General features: G+C 43.3%; 1 protein-coding gene across 2 annotated transcripts in view; it reads left to right on the top strand.

The window, feature by feature from the left end:
• The window catches only part of LOC121283853 (protein O-glucosyltransferase 2-like), a 131,593-nt gene that overhangs the window by 26,738 nt on the left and 86,816 nt on the right, over window positions 1-18,039 (top strand). For both annotated transcript variants that reach the window (XM_041198646.1, XM_041198648.1), the window contains exons 4-5: window positions 1,525-1,602; window positions 12,370-12,542. In XM_041198646.1, the coding sequence (XP_041054580.1) occupies window positions 1,525-1,602; window positions 12,370-12,542 (251 nt within the window). The remainder of the gene's footprint in view (window positions 1-1,524; window positions 1,603-12,369; window positions 12,543-18,039) is intronic.

Here is an 18,039-nt window from a genome sequence, read left to right as displayed (position 1 = left end):
TTTTGCTGCTTAGTTACCAGTGCCTTCATTCAGACAAAAGGTCATAGTTCTGAAACCTGAATTCTGTTTCTCTCTCTACAGAAGCGGTCTGACCTGTTGAGCGTTTCCAGTATTTCAGTTTATATTTGCCTAAATATCCCCAGTTCTCTTCATCTTTGCTTGCAACCAGGCATTTCTTTCCAGACTCTCCTTTGTTCTGTACTTACCCTCCTCCTAACTATGGCCTTTCCACACCCCTCATGTCCGTCACCTCTTTGTGTCCACCTATTTCCTACTTCTCATTCCTGCCTCACATGACCTGTCAGCAGTCCTCCAATGTTGTCTTCCATCTTTGCCACTGCCGTAACCTTTCCACGATCTGTCACCTAGCCCAACCTGCCTAACATTCCAGCTGTTGGCTGCCTCTCTCAGCCTGCCTAACTATGCTTCCCACCATCATTATCCCTCTCCTCTTATTTCTGTGAACTGTTTGTTTCTATTTCCCTTCTGGGATGTTCACTGATGTTTCTTCTCTGCACCGCAACTCAGCTTCTGGGTCATTCATTGCCTTCTGTGTCCCACAGTCCCTCATTTTGCTACCTTCTCTTGCACCCTGTCATTCTCGTTGTCCAATTGGACCTCTGTCTTTTCTTTGTTTATTTTCTTTCTTTCTCCCCCACATTATATTTTTCTGTTTCTGTTTCTTCCCTCTTCTAAAATCACCATTCACTTTCCTTTCCTGTCTTTCTCCTCTACTTCCCCATTTTTTTTTATTCAAGAGTTCAAAATCAGCAGACACAATATTGCTCCATGCCCCCCTCTCTCCCCACTATTTTTTTAAACACCATCACATCTCTCTCTCTCCTCCTCCCAATTAATTTTCTTTCGACCACTAAAAGGATAAAACATGGCACAGGACACAGGAGCACATCAGGGACACAGTTACGCACAAGTTGAACACATAGACAACTGCATACAAATTAAGCAGTAAGATACTCCCTGGACAACAGAAAAATAATCCACAGTTCACAACAACACACGCATCACTAATGGGATAAACAAAATGAGCATTCACAAATAAAAAAAACCACTCAAACAAATCAACAGCACAGACATAAACAAGCATCACCTGTACAGTTTGTCATCCAACACGCAAGCATCATGTCACTAAACATCAAAAGCTGCCATATTCACAATCATTACTTCAGAGGAACACAAGAACAGCTTGCACTGGTATACCACAGAATGGTATACCATGCAAGAGAGAGTTGTCTGAGGACTAATTTGAAAAGATAAGTTTTGTAGGAACCTTTTAAAGGAAGACCAAAAGGTTTAGAGATAGAGTTCCAAAAAGTATAATCAAGGTAACTGAAATATCTGCCACCAATGGTGAAGCAGAGGAAGCGGTCGTAAACACAGAGGACCAAAGGACCTGGGAGTAATGGCAACCATTATGATGTTCCATATCTTTTGAAGTTTGTGTTGTGTGTTAAATTCAGTGACTGTTTAATTCTCATGTTAATCACATGTTTAATAATATTTTAGGTTTATGTAAAAACATTTGGAGAACATGTTGGCTTTCGGATATTCATGGATTCCATTTTGCTGTCTCTGACCCGAAAGGTAAGCAATCTTGTTTGTGTTTAAGGAGGTTTTACAAATAGGAACATGAGTCCCTCAAACCTGTTTAACCATTCAAAGAGATCCTGGCTAATCTAGTGCCTAACTCCATAAACCTGCCTTTGTTCCATATCCCTTAATATTTTTGTGTTAGCAAAATTCCATGAACCTCAGATTTAAAATTACCAATTGATCTAACATCAGTTGCCATTTGTGTAAGAATTCCAAACTTCTATGTGTAGAAGCGTTTCCTAATTTCACTCCTGAAAGGTCTAGCTCTAATTTTTGGATTGTGCCTCCTAATCCTGGACCCCCTAATCAACAAAAATAGTTTCTCTCTATTTACCCTTTCAGTTCCCATTAATATCTTGAAAATTTTGATCAAATCACCCCTAACCATCTAAATTCCAGGGAATACAACCCTGGTTTGTGTGATCTCACCTTGTAATTTAACCCTTAAAGTCCAGGTATTATTCTGGTAGATCTATGTAGCACTCTGTACAAAGCCAAAATATCCTCCCTAAGGTGTGGTGCCCAGACTGCCAACAGTACTCTAGGTCAGGTCTAATCAGGGCCTTCCAAGGCTTGATATATCTGCAGCATGACTTCTACCCCCATTATTCTAGTCCTCTAGATGTAAAGGCCAGCATTCCACTAGCCTTTTCAGTTACTTTTTGTACCTGCTCATTATATTTTAATGATCCGTGTACTTGGACCTCCAAATCTCTGGGCATCCAATGTTTCTAGCTTCTTATTTAGGAAGAAGCCTGTTATCCTTTATAGGTCTAAAGTGGACTACCTCATTTTTGCCTCCATGGTCCTGGGAGTCCTTAACATTGAAATGCATTTGCCCATTCACTTATTTTGTTAATATTTGTAATTTTATGCTTCCATCTACAATGCTTGCAATATCTTGTTGTCATTGGCAAATTTTAAGATGTGGCTTTCTATTCCATCCTCTGAGTTGTTAATAAATATGGTGAATAATTTAGGCCCCTAACGCAAATCCTTGCAGGACATAACTAGTCACATTGAACAGTCATTCATTCTAAACAATCAAACGTACTTAGACATGATCAAAATTTTAATGCTTGTTCAGTGGTAGCACTCTTGCTCCTGACTCAAAGGGTTATAAGTTCAAGCCCCATTCCATAGATTTGGGGACAAATTCGAGGCTAACACTCCATCGAAGAAGGAATGCTGTACCATTAGAGATGCCATCCTTTGGATAAGACGCTAAACTTGCGGCCCTTTCAGGTGGACCTAAAAGAGCCATGATGTACTCCAAGTAGAGCAGGGGAGTTTACCCCGGTGGCTTGGCCAATATTAATCTGTCAACAAGGATCATACAAAGTGGTTTTCGAGTTGATGATCTATGACAACATTTTTTATTCAATGTTATTGCCCTAGAAAATAACCTAAATTACCTGGTTGATGATTGGGCATCCTTAATGCACATGAGCAATCTTGTAAATCCCAATGTTAGTCCCACACACTTAGGACCATTTTCAGTATCATTGTTGGATCAGAATTAGGTAGAAGTTGGCCAGGCATAGTTGTGTAGTGGTTATAATACCAGATTAGCAAACTAGAGGTAAGATCAAATCCCACCATAGTGAGTTATGAAATTGAATTCAATATATCTGGTAATTATCTGAAAAATGACCACGAATGCTGCCACATTGTTGTAAAAATCCAAGTGATTCATTCATGCCCTTCAAAGAAGGCAACTTGCTATCCAACCAATCTGCATTACCCATGACTCCAGTTCCACAATTTTTGAGACTTCTGATATGACTGAGCAAACCACTCAACTGCTACAGAGCAGAATAATAATGGAAATTTAGGATATACCACACGGATAAAAGATCAGGATAAGACCTGGATAATGTCAGCCTGTCTCTTCCCCACCATCTCGAGAATTGTTCCCAAGGGTGGGAACACTGAGTCACAGACTAGTCAAGTAACAACCTGACATAGTTACGCTCCCATAATGATACCTATCAACCAATGTCCAAGACTCCTCCACTCCTCCAACATCACCCCTCAGTTTGTCCTGTCCAAGCAGCAGTAGGGAGGAATACACTCTCACATACAGTTAGGTGGACATGGTCCTGGGAGTCCTTAACATTGATTTCAGACTCCAATGAAAAGTTGGGTTTCAGTTCAAACAAGGCCAAGAAAATCACTTGATGACCAACGCACAACTAGCCATACTTTCCTATATTTTACCATGTTCAACACTACCCGAAGGAAGCACTGAGGGAGGTAAGGAGAGAGAATGTACTCTGGGTCTACATCAATGTCCACTGAGGAATACCAGCACTGACTGAGCTGGCCAGTTGTGAGAGACTGGGTATGCATCAGGTGGTGACTGAATAACCTATTTGACCTTATCCTCACAAACCTACCCTTTCCAACTATATTTAACTATGAAAACACTGCTAGGAGTGATCACCACACCAGCCCTGTGAAAACAAAGTCTCATTTTTACAGAGGGAACATCTTCTGTTGTGTAATGTGGCACTACCCTTCTTAGTAGGACAGATTAAGGACAGCTAAAACCTGGACATCCGTGAGGTGCCATAGGCCTTCAGCAGCAGCATCGGAATTGTATGTCACCACAGTTTGTAACCTCATAGTCCAGCACATCTCTCACTCCTTCATCTCCATCATACTTGGAAAAATATTCCTGACTTGGTGAACATAGAAGGGTGTTCCCAGAACAGCAGCAGGCACACCTCCGAATGAGACAAACGTTACGACAGGGATGGGAGAAGTGTGCGCATGATCCAGCCCCACTACTTCGCAGGCAGTACCATTAACCTAAATGTCTAATTTTCTCATTTAAAAAAGCCAATCGTCTATTTCCCCTACTGGTTCCCAGAATAAGGGCAGAATTTTGCTGTCGGCAAGCAGGGGACGGGGCCCACTCGCCGACACGTAAAATGACTTGGGATGACGTCAGGCGGAACCCCCAATGTTGTCCCGCCCCATTTAAATTTTCAGGAAGGCGGGGGCGGAGCAAAATCAGCTGTGGGCCCGCCGACCTGTCAATGGCCAATTGAGGCCATTGACAGGATCATTTAAACAATTAAAGGACCTGCCCGTCCAACCTTAAGGTTAGCGGGTTGGCCAGGAGCCCCGGCGGCAAATAGAGAAAACATGTAACCTCATCCACAGGCGGGATGAGGTTTCATGCAGAGTGTTAAAAATTTTAATAAAGTTAATCTGTAAATTATGAACATGTCCATCTCATGTGACATTGTCACATGAGGGGGACATGTTAGGGATTTCTTTTTCCAATTTTTAATATTTTTCAAAGTGGAAGCGATCTCCCTGAGGCTGCATTTAGTCTCAGGGAGATGTGCGCTCTTTCATGCGCATGTGCGAAAGAGCGCACACTCGCTTTTAGAGAATCCCCTCGCCCGCACAGTAAGCGCATAGTGCTTCCCGCTGGACATCACGCTGGTTGGGCCTTAATTGGCCCACCCACGTAAAATGGCGGTGCGGCCCGCTTCGCTGGCAGGGATTGGCTCCCCACCCGCCGGAGATTGGTTTTGGGCCCACCCGCCCGACAGGCAGAAAATTCTGCCCGAAGAGTCTGCAACCAGACTTCTTTCAATGAACTCAGAACGATTGTTTATTATAAAACAAAACATCTTTTAAACAAGTTGCAAGTGCTGGGTAACACAATTGTAATCGGGAAGTATAACCATCTACTTCTTCCTAACGAACTCCCCCAGCACACACACACACACACATTGACAAAGAAAAGACAAACAGATAGAGTCTGTCTGCAGGGATTGGCTTTAGAGGATGGGCATTAGAAAATAAAGGATAAAGTTCACATGGTCTTGGCACTGTTGACCTGGAGTTCCCTCGTGTGAAGACGGCTGCTGGTCCCGGTGGATGCCTGGAAGTGCTCACCAACTGGTCTCAGTTTTGCAGGTCCAATTGCAGACCAGTTGCACTCATGAGGGTTCTCTGGCTAAAGGTTGATAGCCACACACGGTTTTAGGCGAGAGAGAGCGAGCCAGTTAGGGTAGCCTTCCTTCCTCAGCTTGTTCCTCAACAAGACTGCCTTCAAAACCAGCAGGTTCACAACTTCAGCTTTTTTTCTCTCTATCATGTGATTTCCAGCAAGTTACTAGCCCTTGCTTTTCTTTGGTTTCCTTTCCCCCATCAATTAAAGTGCATCCATTTCAAAACAAACAACCAGATCTTCCTCAAGTACCATAAAGGTCAGGTGATTCTTGGAAGAGGCCGGGTGTTGATAATTCCAAGGTGAACATACGACCTTTTTTAAAAAAAAAAGTCCCAGGTCAGCATCCAGATGTACAGGTAATGCGAAGTCCCTCCATTTTGTAAAAGAAAATTCAGTCTTGAGAGATATGTTTCTAACATGCCTCCGTCCTTAAGAGATGAAACACCATTTCCAAATGTATTTCATCACAAAGTATACAGAAAAAGATATGTGCTACATACAAACAGAATTCAACTCCCTCAGCGTTCGCTCCTTATACAGAATCTATATAGATTCCTGACTCTCTTGCTTTCCAGATACTTTAAAAAAAACTTACATTCTTGATAATGCATCAGCAATTATATTATCTTTTCCAGCAATATGAACAATTTTTAAGTTATATGGCTGTATTAGCAAGCTCCATCTGTCATTCTGAGTCATAAATTTTTCCACAAAGGCCAAGGGATTATGGTCATTATATACTAGGATTTCTTTACAGCCATGATGAATATATACCTTAAAATGTTTAAGAGCCAGTAACAATCCCAGGGTTGCCTTTTCTACCATAGAGTATCTCTTTTGATGCCAATTTAATTTCTTCGAAAAGTATCCCACCAGCTTCTCTATGCCCGATTCATCTTCCTGCAATTAGACTGCATCCACCCCCAAGTCACTGGCATCGATTGCTACCTTGAAGGGCTTAGCGAAATTAGGGGCAGCTAACACTGGTTCATTAGTCAGGATTGCCTTCAGCTCCTCAAAAGCTGTCTTGTGCTCTCTTAACCATACCATCTTTGCCTTCTTTTGCAATAAATCCGTTAGTGGTGCAGCTATTGTTCTGAAGTCTGGCACAAATTTACAATAGGAGCCGCACATCCCCAAAAATCTCATGATTTTTTAGTCTTAGGGACAGGGAATTCCATCAAAGCTTGGACTTTCACTGTCCTTGGCAGCACTTAACCTTGCCCTACGATATGCCCTAGATAAGTTACTTACGCTTTCAGGAACTCACTCTTGGCAAGATTTATTATGAGATCTGCCAACTGTAACTGTTTTAATAGAGCTCCCAATTTTAGGTGGTCTTTCCATATGTTGCTGTAAATCAATACATCATCCAAGTAAACTACACAGTTAGGAACATTAGTGACCACCTGATTCATTAGTCTTTGGAAAGTGGCTGAAGCATTTTTTTAGTCCAAATGGCATTTCTTGGCATTGGTATAAACCATTTGGCGTGTCAAATGTCGATAGCTCCTTAACTCATGACCTTAAAAGGCACTTGACATTGTCCTTTCAACAAATCTATCCTAGTAAGGAATGTAGCATCACCAACTGAGTCAATACAATCTTCTAAACGAGGGATTGGATAGCAATCCATTTCTGTTACTGCATTAGTCTATGCAGAATCTGGTTGACCCGTCAAGTTTAGACACTGACACTACTTGAGAACTCCAATTGCTTTGACTGGGCTTAATTAGGTGATTTTCTAACATATGTTGAGTTTCTGCTGTCACTTGAGCTGGTTCCTCTGGACTTAACCGATAAGGATGTTGCTCTATAGGTGAAGATTCCCCTACATCCACATCATGCATGGCTAAAGTTGTACATCCTGGTTTGTCCTTACTGATTCCTTTAAATTCTGTAAGTAACCTTACTAGATCCTCTCGTTGTCCTGCTTCTGAGTATGAAAATATGGTGTCTAACTATCCTAATATTTCAGTGTTAACTAACCGGATAGTAGGAGGTTCGATTTGTAGACTGCCTAAATCGCCTTCCGCCTCACTGTTACTGTCTCTTTCATCCTAAAATGTCCTTACCACCTGACATACATGCTTCTTTTTATCTTCCACCCTATGATGGTATTGTTTTAACACATTGATATGACACAGCTGATTCTTTTTCCTGCAATCTCGATTTACTTTATCAGCTCTCTCGATTACCTTGTATGGACCACTGAAACGTGCTTTCAGAGGTTCCCCCTGTAAAGGCAATAACACTTATACTTTACCCTCTGGTTGTATGTTTGGGTCACTGCTTGCTTATCTGCCCATTCCTTCAGCTTTGTTTGAGAAACTTTAAGGTGTTCTTGAACCATTTTGCAGGCACCCGTGAGCTGTTCCTTGAACACGGGCACAATCTAACAAAGAGGATTCGTCCCTCTCTCCTGAAAATTTTCCCTTAATTCATTTCAGAGGAACTCTTATCTCATGTCCATAAATTAAATCAAAGAAGCTAAAACCAATAAATTCATTTGGCGATTCTTGGGTAGCAAATAAAAGAAAATCTAGTCTTTTGTCCCAATCATGGGGATGTTCATGACAATATACTTGAATCATTGTTTTGAGGGTTTGATGATACCTCTCTAAAGCTCCCTGTGTTTGTGGAAGATATCGTGTGGATTTTAACTTTTTTTATATCCAAACTACTTCTTATGTTTTGAAAAATTTTAGACATAAAATTGGACGCTTGACCTGACTAGATCTCCACCAGTAACCCATACTGAATAAAAAATTGGGTTAACTTTTCACTACTACCTTAGCCATTATTGTTCTTAAAGCGATGGCCTCTGGAGAACAAGTTGTCGTATTCATAATACTAAGGATATACTGGTGTCCTGCTTTCATTTTTGGTAACAGTCCCACACAGTCTACTAACACTCTACTAAATGGCTCCTCAAAAAACTGGTATTGGAATTAAGGGTGCTGGTTTGATTGTATGTTGTGGTTTTCCTACCATCTGGCAAGTATGGCACGTATTACAAAACTGCACTACGTCCTTGTGAAGACCTGGCCAGTAAATGTCAGTTTATCAACACTTGAGTTTTTCGTATACCTACCTACATGTCCTGCCATATGAATTTCATGTGCTATCCGTAATATCTCTTCACGATATTTGGGCAGTACCGCTACCTGATGAACAACTGTCCACTCTTTGTCTGCTGGTCTGTGAGAAGGTCTCCACTTCCTCTTTGGTATCCCATTTTTAATGCAATAACATTCTGGAACCTCCTCTGGTTCATCCACTTCCATTTTCAGCTTTTTATCCACTAATCTTTGAAGCCCTGCTTTCTTAGCTTTCGCTCTAACTTCTATTTATAACTCCTTTGCCACACTCACCAACTGAGCGACAGTTAATAACATTAAAGAATCATAATTTAACTCAGTTTACTAATGTATCTGTCCTTTTATCCCTTACCAATTGTTGTTATTCCACATCCAATCACCCACTGTCCACGTTTCAAATCCCACAAGAGCCCCCACTTTATGTTGCGACCGGGATGGGAGAAGTGTGCGTATGATCAAGACCCATTACGCTGCAGGCTGTACCATTAACGTAAAAGCCTAATTTTCACTAAAATAGCTAATTGTCTATTTCCCCTCCTGTGCCCAGAATAAAAGAGTCTTCAACCAGGCTTCCTTCAATGAACACAGATGATTGTTTATTATAAAACAAAACTTCTTTTGAACAAGTTGCAAGTACTGGTTAACACACATTTGTAATTGGGAAGTATAACTATCTATCTCTCCCTAAAGAATTCCCCTAGCATACACACAGACACATACACAGACAAATAAATGACAAGCAGAGATGGGCTTTAGAGGATGGACATTATAAAATAAAGAATAAAGTTAGCAGGATCTCGCACTGTCAACCTGGAGTTATCTGGTGTGGCCCCAATGGATGTCTGGAAGTTCTCACTGACAGGTCTCAGCTTTGCAGGTCCAAATGCAGATTAGTTGCACTCGGATGAGGGTTCTCTGGCTACAGGTTGATAGCCACACACAGTTTTAAGCGAGAGAGAGAGAGCCAGTTAGGGTAGCCTACCTTCCTCAGCTTGTTACCCATACTGCCTTCAAAACCAGCAGGTTCAAAACTTAAGTTTTTTCTCTGCCATGTGATTTCCAGCACGTTAAAATGCTTACCATTCAAAACAAATGACCAGATTGTCCCCAGGTACCATAAAGGTCAGGTAATTTCTTGGAAGAGGCCTGCTTGTTGACAGTTCCAAGCTGAATTTAGGACCTTTTTTAAAAAAAATCCCAGGTCAGCATCCAAATGCGGAGATAATGCCAGGTCCTTCCATTTTGTAAAATAAAAATTCAGTCTTGAGAAATATAATTCCAGCACAAAAGGGCTACAGTACAGGATTGTTTACTTGCTACACACCAAAAGCAACAGAATATGGATACAGCCCTAAGCAATTATACAATCAACCAGTGCAGAAACTATGCTAGCACTTCCATGTCCAAGTGAGAATAGTGGTGGGCAATCAGGCAATCTTATTAGTTGGTGAATAACATAAAGATTACATCACACTATCCCTCAGCTTTAGGTTCCTTGAGCTGTCAGATTAGTTCTATTTATTCTGCACTTTTTCTGATAGTTTGCCTTGTTTTGGGAAAGGTGAATTAGATAGATTTAATTAAATGATCTCAACCATAACAGCTATTCCATATACTTATACTGTGAAGTAAAGCAGCTTAACAATTTATGTCACCATCTCACCAACTCTTTCCTTGGTTCATCGAGAAATTGGAAAAAGTACATTTTCAAAAGATATGAATATCCAGATCACCAGGAGGTACAATTGCACTCTGAGTTATACTATAATGGCAGTACACTTAGGACACTGTGATTCAACTTCTGTAAAATTAAGATGGCCTTACCACTTATGGGAGCACCTGCAATTGCAAAATCTGAGAAGGTATCCATGACAGGCTTGAAGTTCTATCCCTATATTTTCTACCAAGGCTTCCATAACCCCTCCTAAATTCTGTCACATGGTTTGGTGTTTCCATTCCTGTAGTTGCAATTGTATAAATGATTTGTACGTGATTAATATAGAAAAATGTCCCAGAGCTCCTTAGAGAAGTGTAATCAGACAAAAATTAATGCTGATCTACAGCAGCAGTTGGATGAAGGTGGCAACTAAACTCTTGGAAAAGATGTAGATTTTGAGGAGAGTTTTGAGGAAAGAGTTGGCGAGATAAGGTGTGACATAAATTGTTAAGCTGCTTTACTTCACAGTATGATAAGTATATGGAATAGCTGTTATGATTGAGGTCATTTAATTAAATCTGTCTAATTCACCTTTCCCAAAAAAGAGTGAAGAGATTAGGGTGGCTTAGACAGCTGAAGGGATGGCTGCCAATGGTGGAACAAAGGGATGTGGAGATAAGCAGAGCCAAATTGGAGGAATGTATTTTCTCAGAGCATTGCAGGACTGAAGAAGGTTACAAAAATGGGGAGAATCAAAACCGTTGATGAATTTAAACACGAGATTGAGGATTTTAAGTTTGAGGCATTAGAAGGCCAGGAGACAATGTCAGTCAGTGAGCAGAAGATGGGATAATTGAGCAGGAATTGGTATGAGTAGGGTAAGACCAAACAGAGTTTTGGATTAAATCAATTTGATGGGAGGCTAGAATAGTCAAACCTGGAGTTAATAAAGATATTGATGAAAGTTTCAAAGATAGCTAGCCTGAGACAAGGGCAGAGACTGACGATGTTGCAAAGTTGAAAGTACACAACAATGTTCCCTTTAAAATCTAGTTGTGTGCTGCCAGCGTTTTCAGTGCATGGTGCCTTTTTTGTGCAGCTGCACATGTGTGGTATTTATCACAAAGCGAAGCCTGTACATTATCTTCTAGGCTGCTGTGTGGCAAAGCACCTGAGTGGGTACATTGGTAGACAGTCCTTGTGATGGAGAGGATATTGGTCAGAAGCTCAGATCAGAATTAAATAAGACAGCAAGGGTGTGCACAATCTGGTTCACCCTGAGATAGTAGCCAACAAGGAAGCTGGAATGAAAGTGGAGCTAGGGAACAAAGTTTGTGGATGACACGTATACATTTGTATATATAGGGCCAAAGGCTGGACTATTAACATTTTTAAGTAAATTTGCAATTTCAGGAGTCCAGGGATCGATGCAGAAAGAAACAGTTTGGAAAAGGGCATTGTGGGGTGGCTGGAAGGGGTCAGAGATGTCATTGACCAGATAATGCGATGAGAGAAGCCATGTGAGATAAGGAGTGGCAAAGTGGCTGTGAATATGGGCAGGAGAGTTTATGTGGATGGAGAGGTTAAGGGAAGATAAGATTGCAGTGCAATGAGAGGAGAAAGGGCAAAGTGAGTAAGAATTAGATTGAAAATGCGAATGATGAAGAATAATTACATGCAAGAATTGTGAAAGGAAAGGGAGGCTGGCTACCTGCCAAAAGCTTTATCAGTTTGTCTGCTACAATAAGCATCTTTCTAATTTTTGATCCAGATTAGGAGCCAATTGGTTGAACTCAGATATCACTGACTGAACATAGAATGGTACATGAACCAGGGCATTGCAAATATTGTTTATGAAAAATGTTTTTCTAATGGATCTTTTCAAATTCTCATAGTTGAGGTGTTTGGTTTGGCTATTTTGAAACCTTACTAAAATGCAAGGACTACCAGCAGAATGCTGACAAAAATTATTTGCCAATAAAGTGCTGGTGCAGTGTGCTCATGCTAATATATTTTATTTTTAGGTAAAAATACAAGATGTAGAGTTCTTTGTAAATCTCGGAGACTGGCCTTTAGAAAAGAGAAAAACTACTGAGAAGCTTCACCCTATTTTCTCCTGGTGTGGATCAGATAATACAAGAGATATTGTAATGCCAACATATGACATTACTGATTCGGTTCTAGAAACTATGGGACGGTAAGATGTTACTTACAATTGCATTACTTAAAATTAACTTTAATTGACAAATGTATAAATAATTGAAAGCAAAATATTGCAGATGCTGGATATTTGAAATAAAAACAAGTGCTGGAAAAGCTCAGCCAGTCTGGCAGCATCTGTGGAGAATGTTTCGAGTCTAATGAAAGAGTTCTGAAGGAGAGTCACATCAGACTCGAAACATTAACACTATTTTCCTCTCCACAGATGCTGCCTGGTCTGTTGAGTTTTTCCTATACTTTATGTTTTTATAATGTATAAGTAATTATCCAGGAATCATGTGTTATTGATATTCATCAATAACACCTTAATGCTTCATCACCCACCTAACTTAGTGCCAATAAGCAAAGGCTTGATGCTGCCAATGTCGTGCATGTACAGTTGTAAGCACGACCGCCATCTTTATAGGAGGCAGTGTGCAGCAGGGTGCCTGCGTGGTCATCACAATCTGGAATTGCGAACATTACAGCACCAGCGGCATCAAGTTAACACCTTTTACTAAAGGGAAGCAGTCTTTTTATCATATTTTCAATTGCAGCATCCCTGCAATTTCTGAACCTCCCGCTGTGGAGCCTCTTCCACTTAACCCGGGCCTTTCACTGGAAACAAGCTGCAGAGCTGCAAATGGAATAGCAGCCATCACCAAGTGGATCAGAAGCCTCCCCTCCCTCCCCATCCCGATGCCTGGAAACTGAGGGGAGGGCGCACTCCGGCTGTGGGGCTCAAAAACTGGGTGAATGGCTTCAGGATCTGAATAAGATCCAACTGGCACTGTGCCTGCTGCAAATGACATCATTGGCTTCCACACAAAAGTGCATATGTGCAGACAGGTATTAGTGGCCATTTTGCATTGGCAGGAGACATAGTGATGAGCAAATATAACTTGTACTCAAGATGGGAGTAGAAACATTAATAACTATTGCTGACTAAAGAGACATGTTGTTGAAGCTTTCGTCTTGCACTCATCAGGACAGATTCGCAAGAATACCAAATCTAAAGAGAACACCAATTTATACTGCATGAGAAGAAGGTGCTGTTTGGTTGGCAAGAGAACTTTGATTGGTAGAGACTTTGCCATGAAGAATACACCAGGGAACAGTTAACTGCCAAACTGTTGTTTAAATCCAAACCAGGCAGTTCAACTCTGATTTGTCAGGGCATTGCCATGGGGAATGAACCAGAGAATGGCTGTCCCCCAAGCTTTTGTTTAGTTGCAAAAGGTGCAATATGAGGACATGCTCTTTCTGTTTACAAAGGACAGGACCTTGTGTTCGAATATATGCAGCTTCTAGCACATGCAAGTGAACTACACTGCGAGCCCAACCGATTATCTTAAATTGGTTGTCAGCGTAATTCTTTGCACAATCTGGATTGTTTAGCAAGTGTTGTCCAATTACAGAATCACATCTAATGTTTGACCTATGTTCTGAGGTTTGTAAGCAAGGGCTGGTTGAGTACCAGATTGTTTTTTCTACTCAAGTATTACCAAGCAACTATAAACATAACTGACTTAAACCAAGAAAAACAAGGAAGCTCTTCAGATTATATTACTTCTGTTTAGGGTATAATGTTCCAGCCAGCTGACCTGGCAACCTGAATAGGAAAGTCTGTAATATTAATCAAATGATTTAGTGATGCGCAATACATTCTAATGCCCATGTTTCAGGAGCTTAAAGGAAACTACCCAACTGAGTTGTTCAATAATCCTAAACATTCTAAAGGGAGAGACCAATATAGATGTTATGATTTCAGCTAACTAAGCAGTTACCATGCTCTTATTTGTTCAAATATAACAATGATTTATTACCACAAAAAAGATAATTATCCCACATTTCCAGCAAAATCCTTGATGAATGTCCTAACTTACCTACAAGACAAAAAGATGCTCAAAGTATTAGCGGTTAATCATAGGCTGTGGCATTTTGGTGTTAACTCTCAATTGCATTATTTAATTGTAATTCTTTGTAACATAGGGCAGAATTTTGCCGTCGGTGTGCAGGGGTGGGCCCGACACGCTGACATGTAAAATGACGCACGATGACGTCGGGCGTGCTCCCCGATGTCACCACATGCCATCACGATATTTTGAAGGGTGGGCACTACGAGTTCCGAGGCACGTCTGCCATTAATTAACGAGCCAGTTAAGGCCCTTGAGGCAGTAATTGACAGCGAGTTTTCGCAGCCTGTGCGATTTTCAGTGCATTGCACGGGCGTAACGGGCAGGATAAGAGGGATGAGTGGACTTGCGAATGTGAGTTGTTAGTACTTTACTTTTTAAACTTACTGCTACTGCTTGTGTGAACAGAACAACTTCAATTCTCTTCAGAGCTGCTTTGACAGGAAAAACAGGCTTCAGTTCAGGACTCTGGAGAAATCATGACACTTGGGGCCTTGCAGGTTTCAGGCAGCCTTCCCTTACCCTGGGAATGGGGATTGTGCTCTCCACTGGAGGCACCTCCTCCTCTGAGGAAGAGAGGGCCAGAAGTGGGAGGAGGCCAGGAGTCCATATTCAGCCTCCAGGGGAGCCACCGGTGGGAGCTCAGGCAGAAGGGTCGCAGGGCCAACAGCAAGTGCAAGGCGGAAGGGGCCGCAGAAGATGCCACTATCCTGTTGCCAGGGTTTACAGGCGGTGATGCAGCTATCTCATTGTGTCTGAGGTGCAGTGCCGAAGGAGGCATCGTCTCTCAAGGGAGACAGCGACCTCCATCTGTCAGATGTTCGGCCCTGAGATCAGCTCCAACTGCGTGGGTGGGCACCCCATGCCAGTGGCATTGAAGGTCACGGTTGCCCTTAACTTCTGTGCCTCCGGCTCTTTCCAGGGTTCAGTGGGTGGTCTTTGTGCAGTCTCCCAGTCAGTTGTCCACAGTTGCGTCAAGCAAGTGACAGATGCTCTGTTAAGGCATGCATTAACTTTCATTCACTACCACTCGGACGAGGTCAGCCAGACAGAGCGAGCCAGATGTTTTGCAGCAATTGCTGGGTTCCCCCGCGTCTAGGGTGCAAACGATTGCACAAATGTGGCCATCAAGGCGCCAGCCGGGAGCCTTTGTCAACAGGAAGGGATTCCACTCCATGAACGTGCAGATAGCGTGACTACAGGATGCAGATTCTGCAACTCTGTGCAAGGTACCCAGACAGCTCCCATGACACCTACATCCTGAGACACTCCTAGGTGCCGGGGCTCTTCGGTACTCCAGCCTGTCTGGTTGGACAAGGGCTTGTGGGTGACAAGGGCTATCCCCTCAAAAGGTGGCTCATGATGTCCCTCCGCCATCCAAGAACAGAGACCGAGCAGCGATACAACAGGAGCCACGTCTCCACAAGGCCGGTGGTAGAGAGAACCATCGGTCGTCTCAAGATGCGCTTCCGATGTCTGGACTGTTCAGGGGGCGTACTCCAATGCTCCCCAGATAGTGTGTTAGTGATAGTGGTTGCATGCTGCGCTTTCCACAATTTGCCGCTGGAAAGGGGGGGGTACGCAGTGGAGGAAGAAGATGTGGACGCAGATGACCTGTCTGCAGATGATGAGTTTGAGGACGAGTACGCTCAGGGGAATGCTGAGGGGATGGACGCTGACCCGGGCAACATCCAGGGAGGCAGGGACACCCGGGAGGCTTTGATTCAACGCTCCTTCAGCGAGCCTACCAAAGATGAACCTCCAACATGTGCCAGAGCTCCAGGCTACATACTCGATACCTGAGAGCAACATTTGTCTGGTTAGAAACATGAACTATGTGCCTTGTCAATAAAGCTCAATGACAAACAAATCATTCATAACATCATGGGTTACCCTTCACCTGCAGAACTAATGAAGCATCCTGAGTCTTGTTGAGAACAAAAACATTTAATGAGTGCATATTTGCATACAGAAATGAAAGTCCATTGAAAGGCGTTGAGCAGCACACCTACTGAAAAATAACTGAAATGGGGGTCAAAAGAAACCCACCAGTGATTAAGCCCATTGTGTGCCTAAGGTGATTTACGTTTACCTTTGTGGGTGCTATGTCTAAGTGCTCCTCCCTCACTGGCACCGACATTTGAGACAGCCTGCTCACTCTGCCATCTAGTTGGCCTTGATCACCTTGGCGGGCGTCCTCTGGCCCGTGGAGCTTTTGCTGGCTCCAACTGGGAGTGAGCGGACAGTGCCACGGCTCCCCAGTTGCCGCAGCCTCATCCGATGCCATGGTCACTGGCAGGGGGGGGCAGAGGAGCTGCTGCCATCATCCAGAGCGCCCTGAGAGGAGCCTGCAGAGACGACAGGCAGCTCGTGCGCCAACGTGAGGTCACTCTGGACCTCCCTGCTCACAATTGATGGATGGGCACCTAGCTGGGATACTGGGTATCCAATCCACCTCCCAGACTGACACTGACCACCTGAGGTCAATGCCACTGTGAGGGCTTCCAGGTCCGAGCGCATCCCCAGGAAGTCTTGCTTGTTCTCCTGGAGGAGCCTCTCCACGAGAGTCAGCACTCTCTCCATGGAGAGACATTGTGCTTGGCCATGAGGGTCATTGCATTGCTTATGCTCTGCATGGACTCCTCCATCACAGAGACCATGGCACACATTCCCTCATGGAACTCCGCCAGATCACCCCACACACCCTGCTGGACTCCCAGCATCTGCTGCCTCAGGGACCACCCCAGAGGCACATCATCAATTACCGATTGAGCATGTTCCTGGTCCCCATCAGTCCTCCAACTGCTGGCGCCCTGGGCACTCTCTGCCTCCACCTGCACCTCAAGTAAGTGTGAAGTGCCCTCACCGCTGTGAATCGAGACACTAGCTGATGATCTTACCCCCACTGAGGTGCTGGTATCTGCACTTGTGCCTGCCTGGCTGAGAGGGTATGACGCTGGTGCATTTATATCTTCTGGGCCCTCAGGGGTCAGCGGCGGTCCCTCTGCCTCCTGAGTGTGGGTGTGCTCCGGTGAGGCTGAAAGGAAGAACAAGGACATTTGATTAATAGAAGTCATTACACTGATAATGTGCATGTCTGGCACTCGGATCAGGATGCGCTCCTCCTTCCATTATCAATGGGCAACCCATGTTGGAGGCTGAAATCAATATGCAGTCAACAGTGGAATTTTTGCACTGACAGACATTGTGACCTCAGAGCATGGCACTCTTACTACCCAGTGGCATCCCAACCTCATCGCAGCTGGTTGATCTAGGCACATGGTGCCTCTTCAGCTTGAGAGCCTCCTGCTCATATCTGGTCATGCTGAGAAGGTGTGGCTGCCCTCCACCAGTCCACAGCATTATTGTGTGCATCTTTTCTTGAAAGGAGAGAGGAACATTGATAGGTCCACCCTGTACCTGCATTGTCATTGCAGCCTTGCCACCCCCACCTGAATGAAACATTGCAGGGCTCATCCGATTTGTGACCCTGGAGCTACCATACACTCACTCCAAGCAGCCAGGGCTGCCTCCATCACATTTTTCACTCACACTCTAAGACCTTCCAAACCCACAAGC

The sequence above is a fragment of the Carcharodon carcharias genome, chromosome 11 (assembly GCF_017639515.1).
Source record: "Carcharodon carcharias isolate sCarCar2 chromosome 11, sCarCar2.pri, whole genome shotgun sequence".
NCBI lineage: Eukaryota > Metazoa > Chordata > Chondrichthyes > Lamniformes > Lamnidae > Carcharodon > Carcharodon carcharias.
Note: the sequence above shows the minus strand (reverse complement) of the source record. Positions and strands in the feature narration are given on the sequence as shown.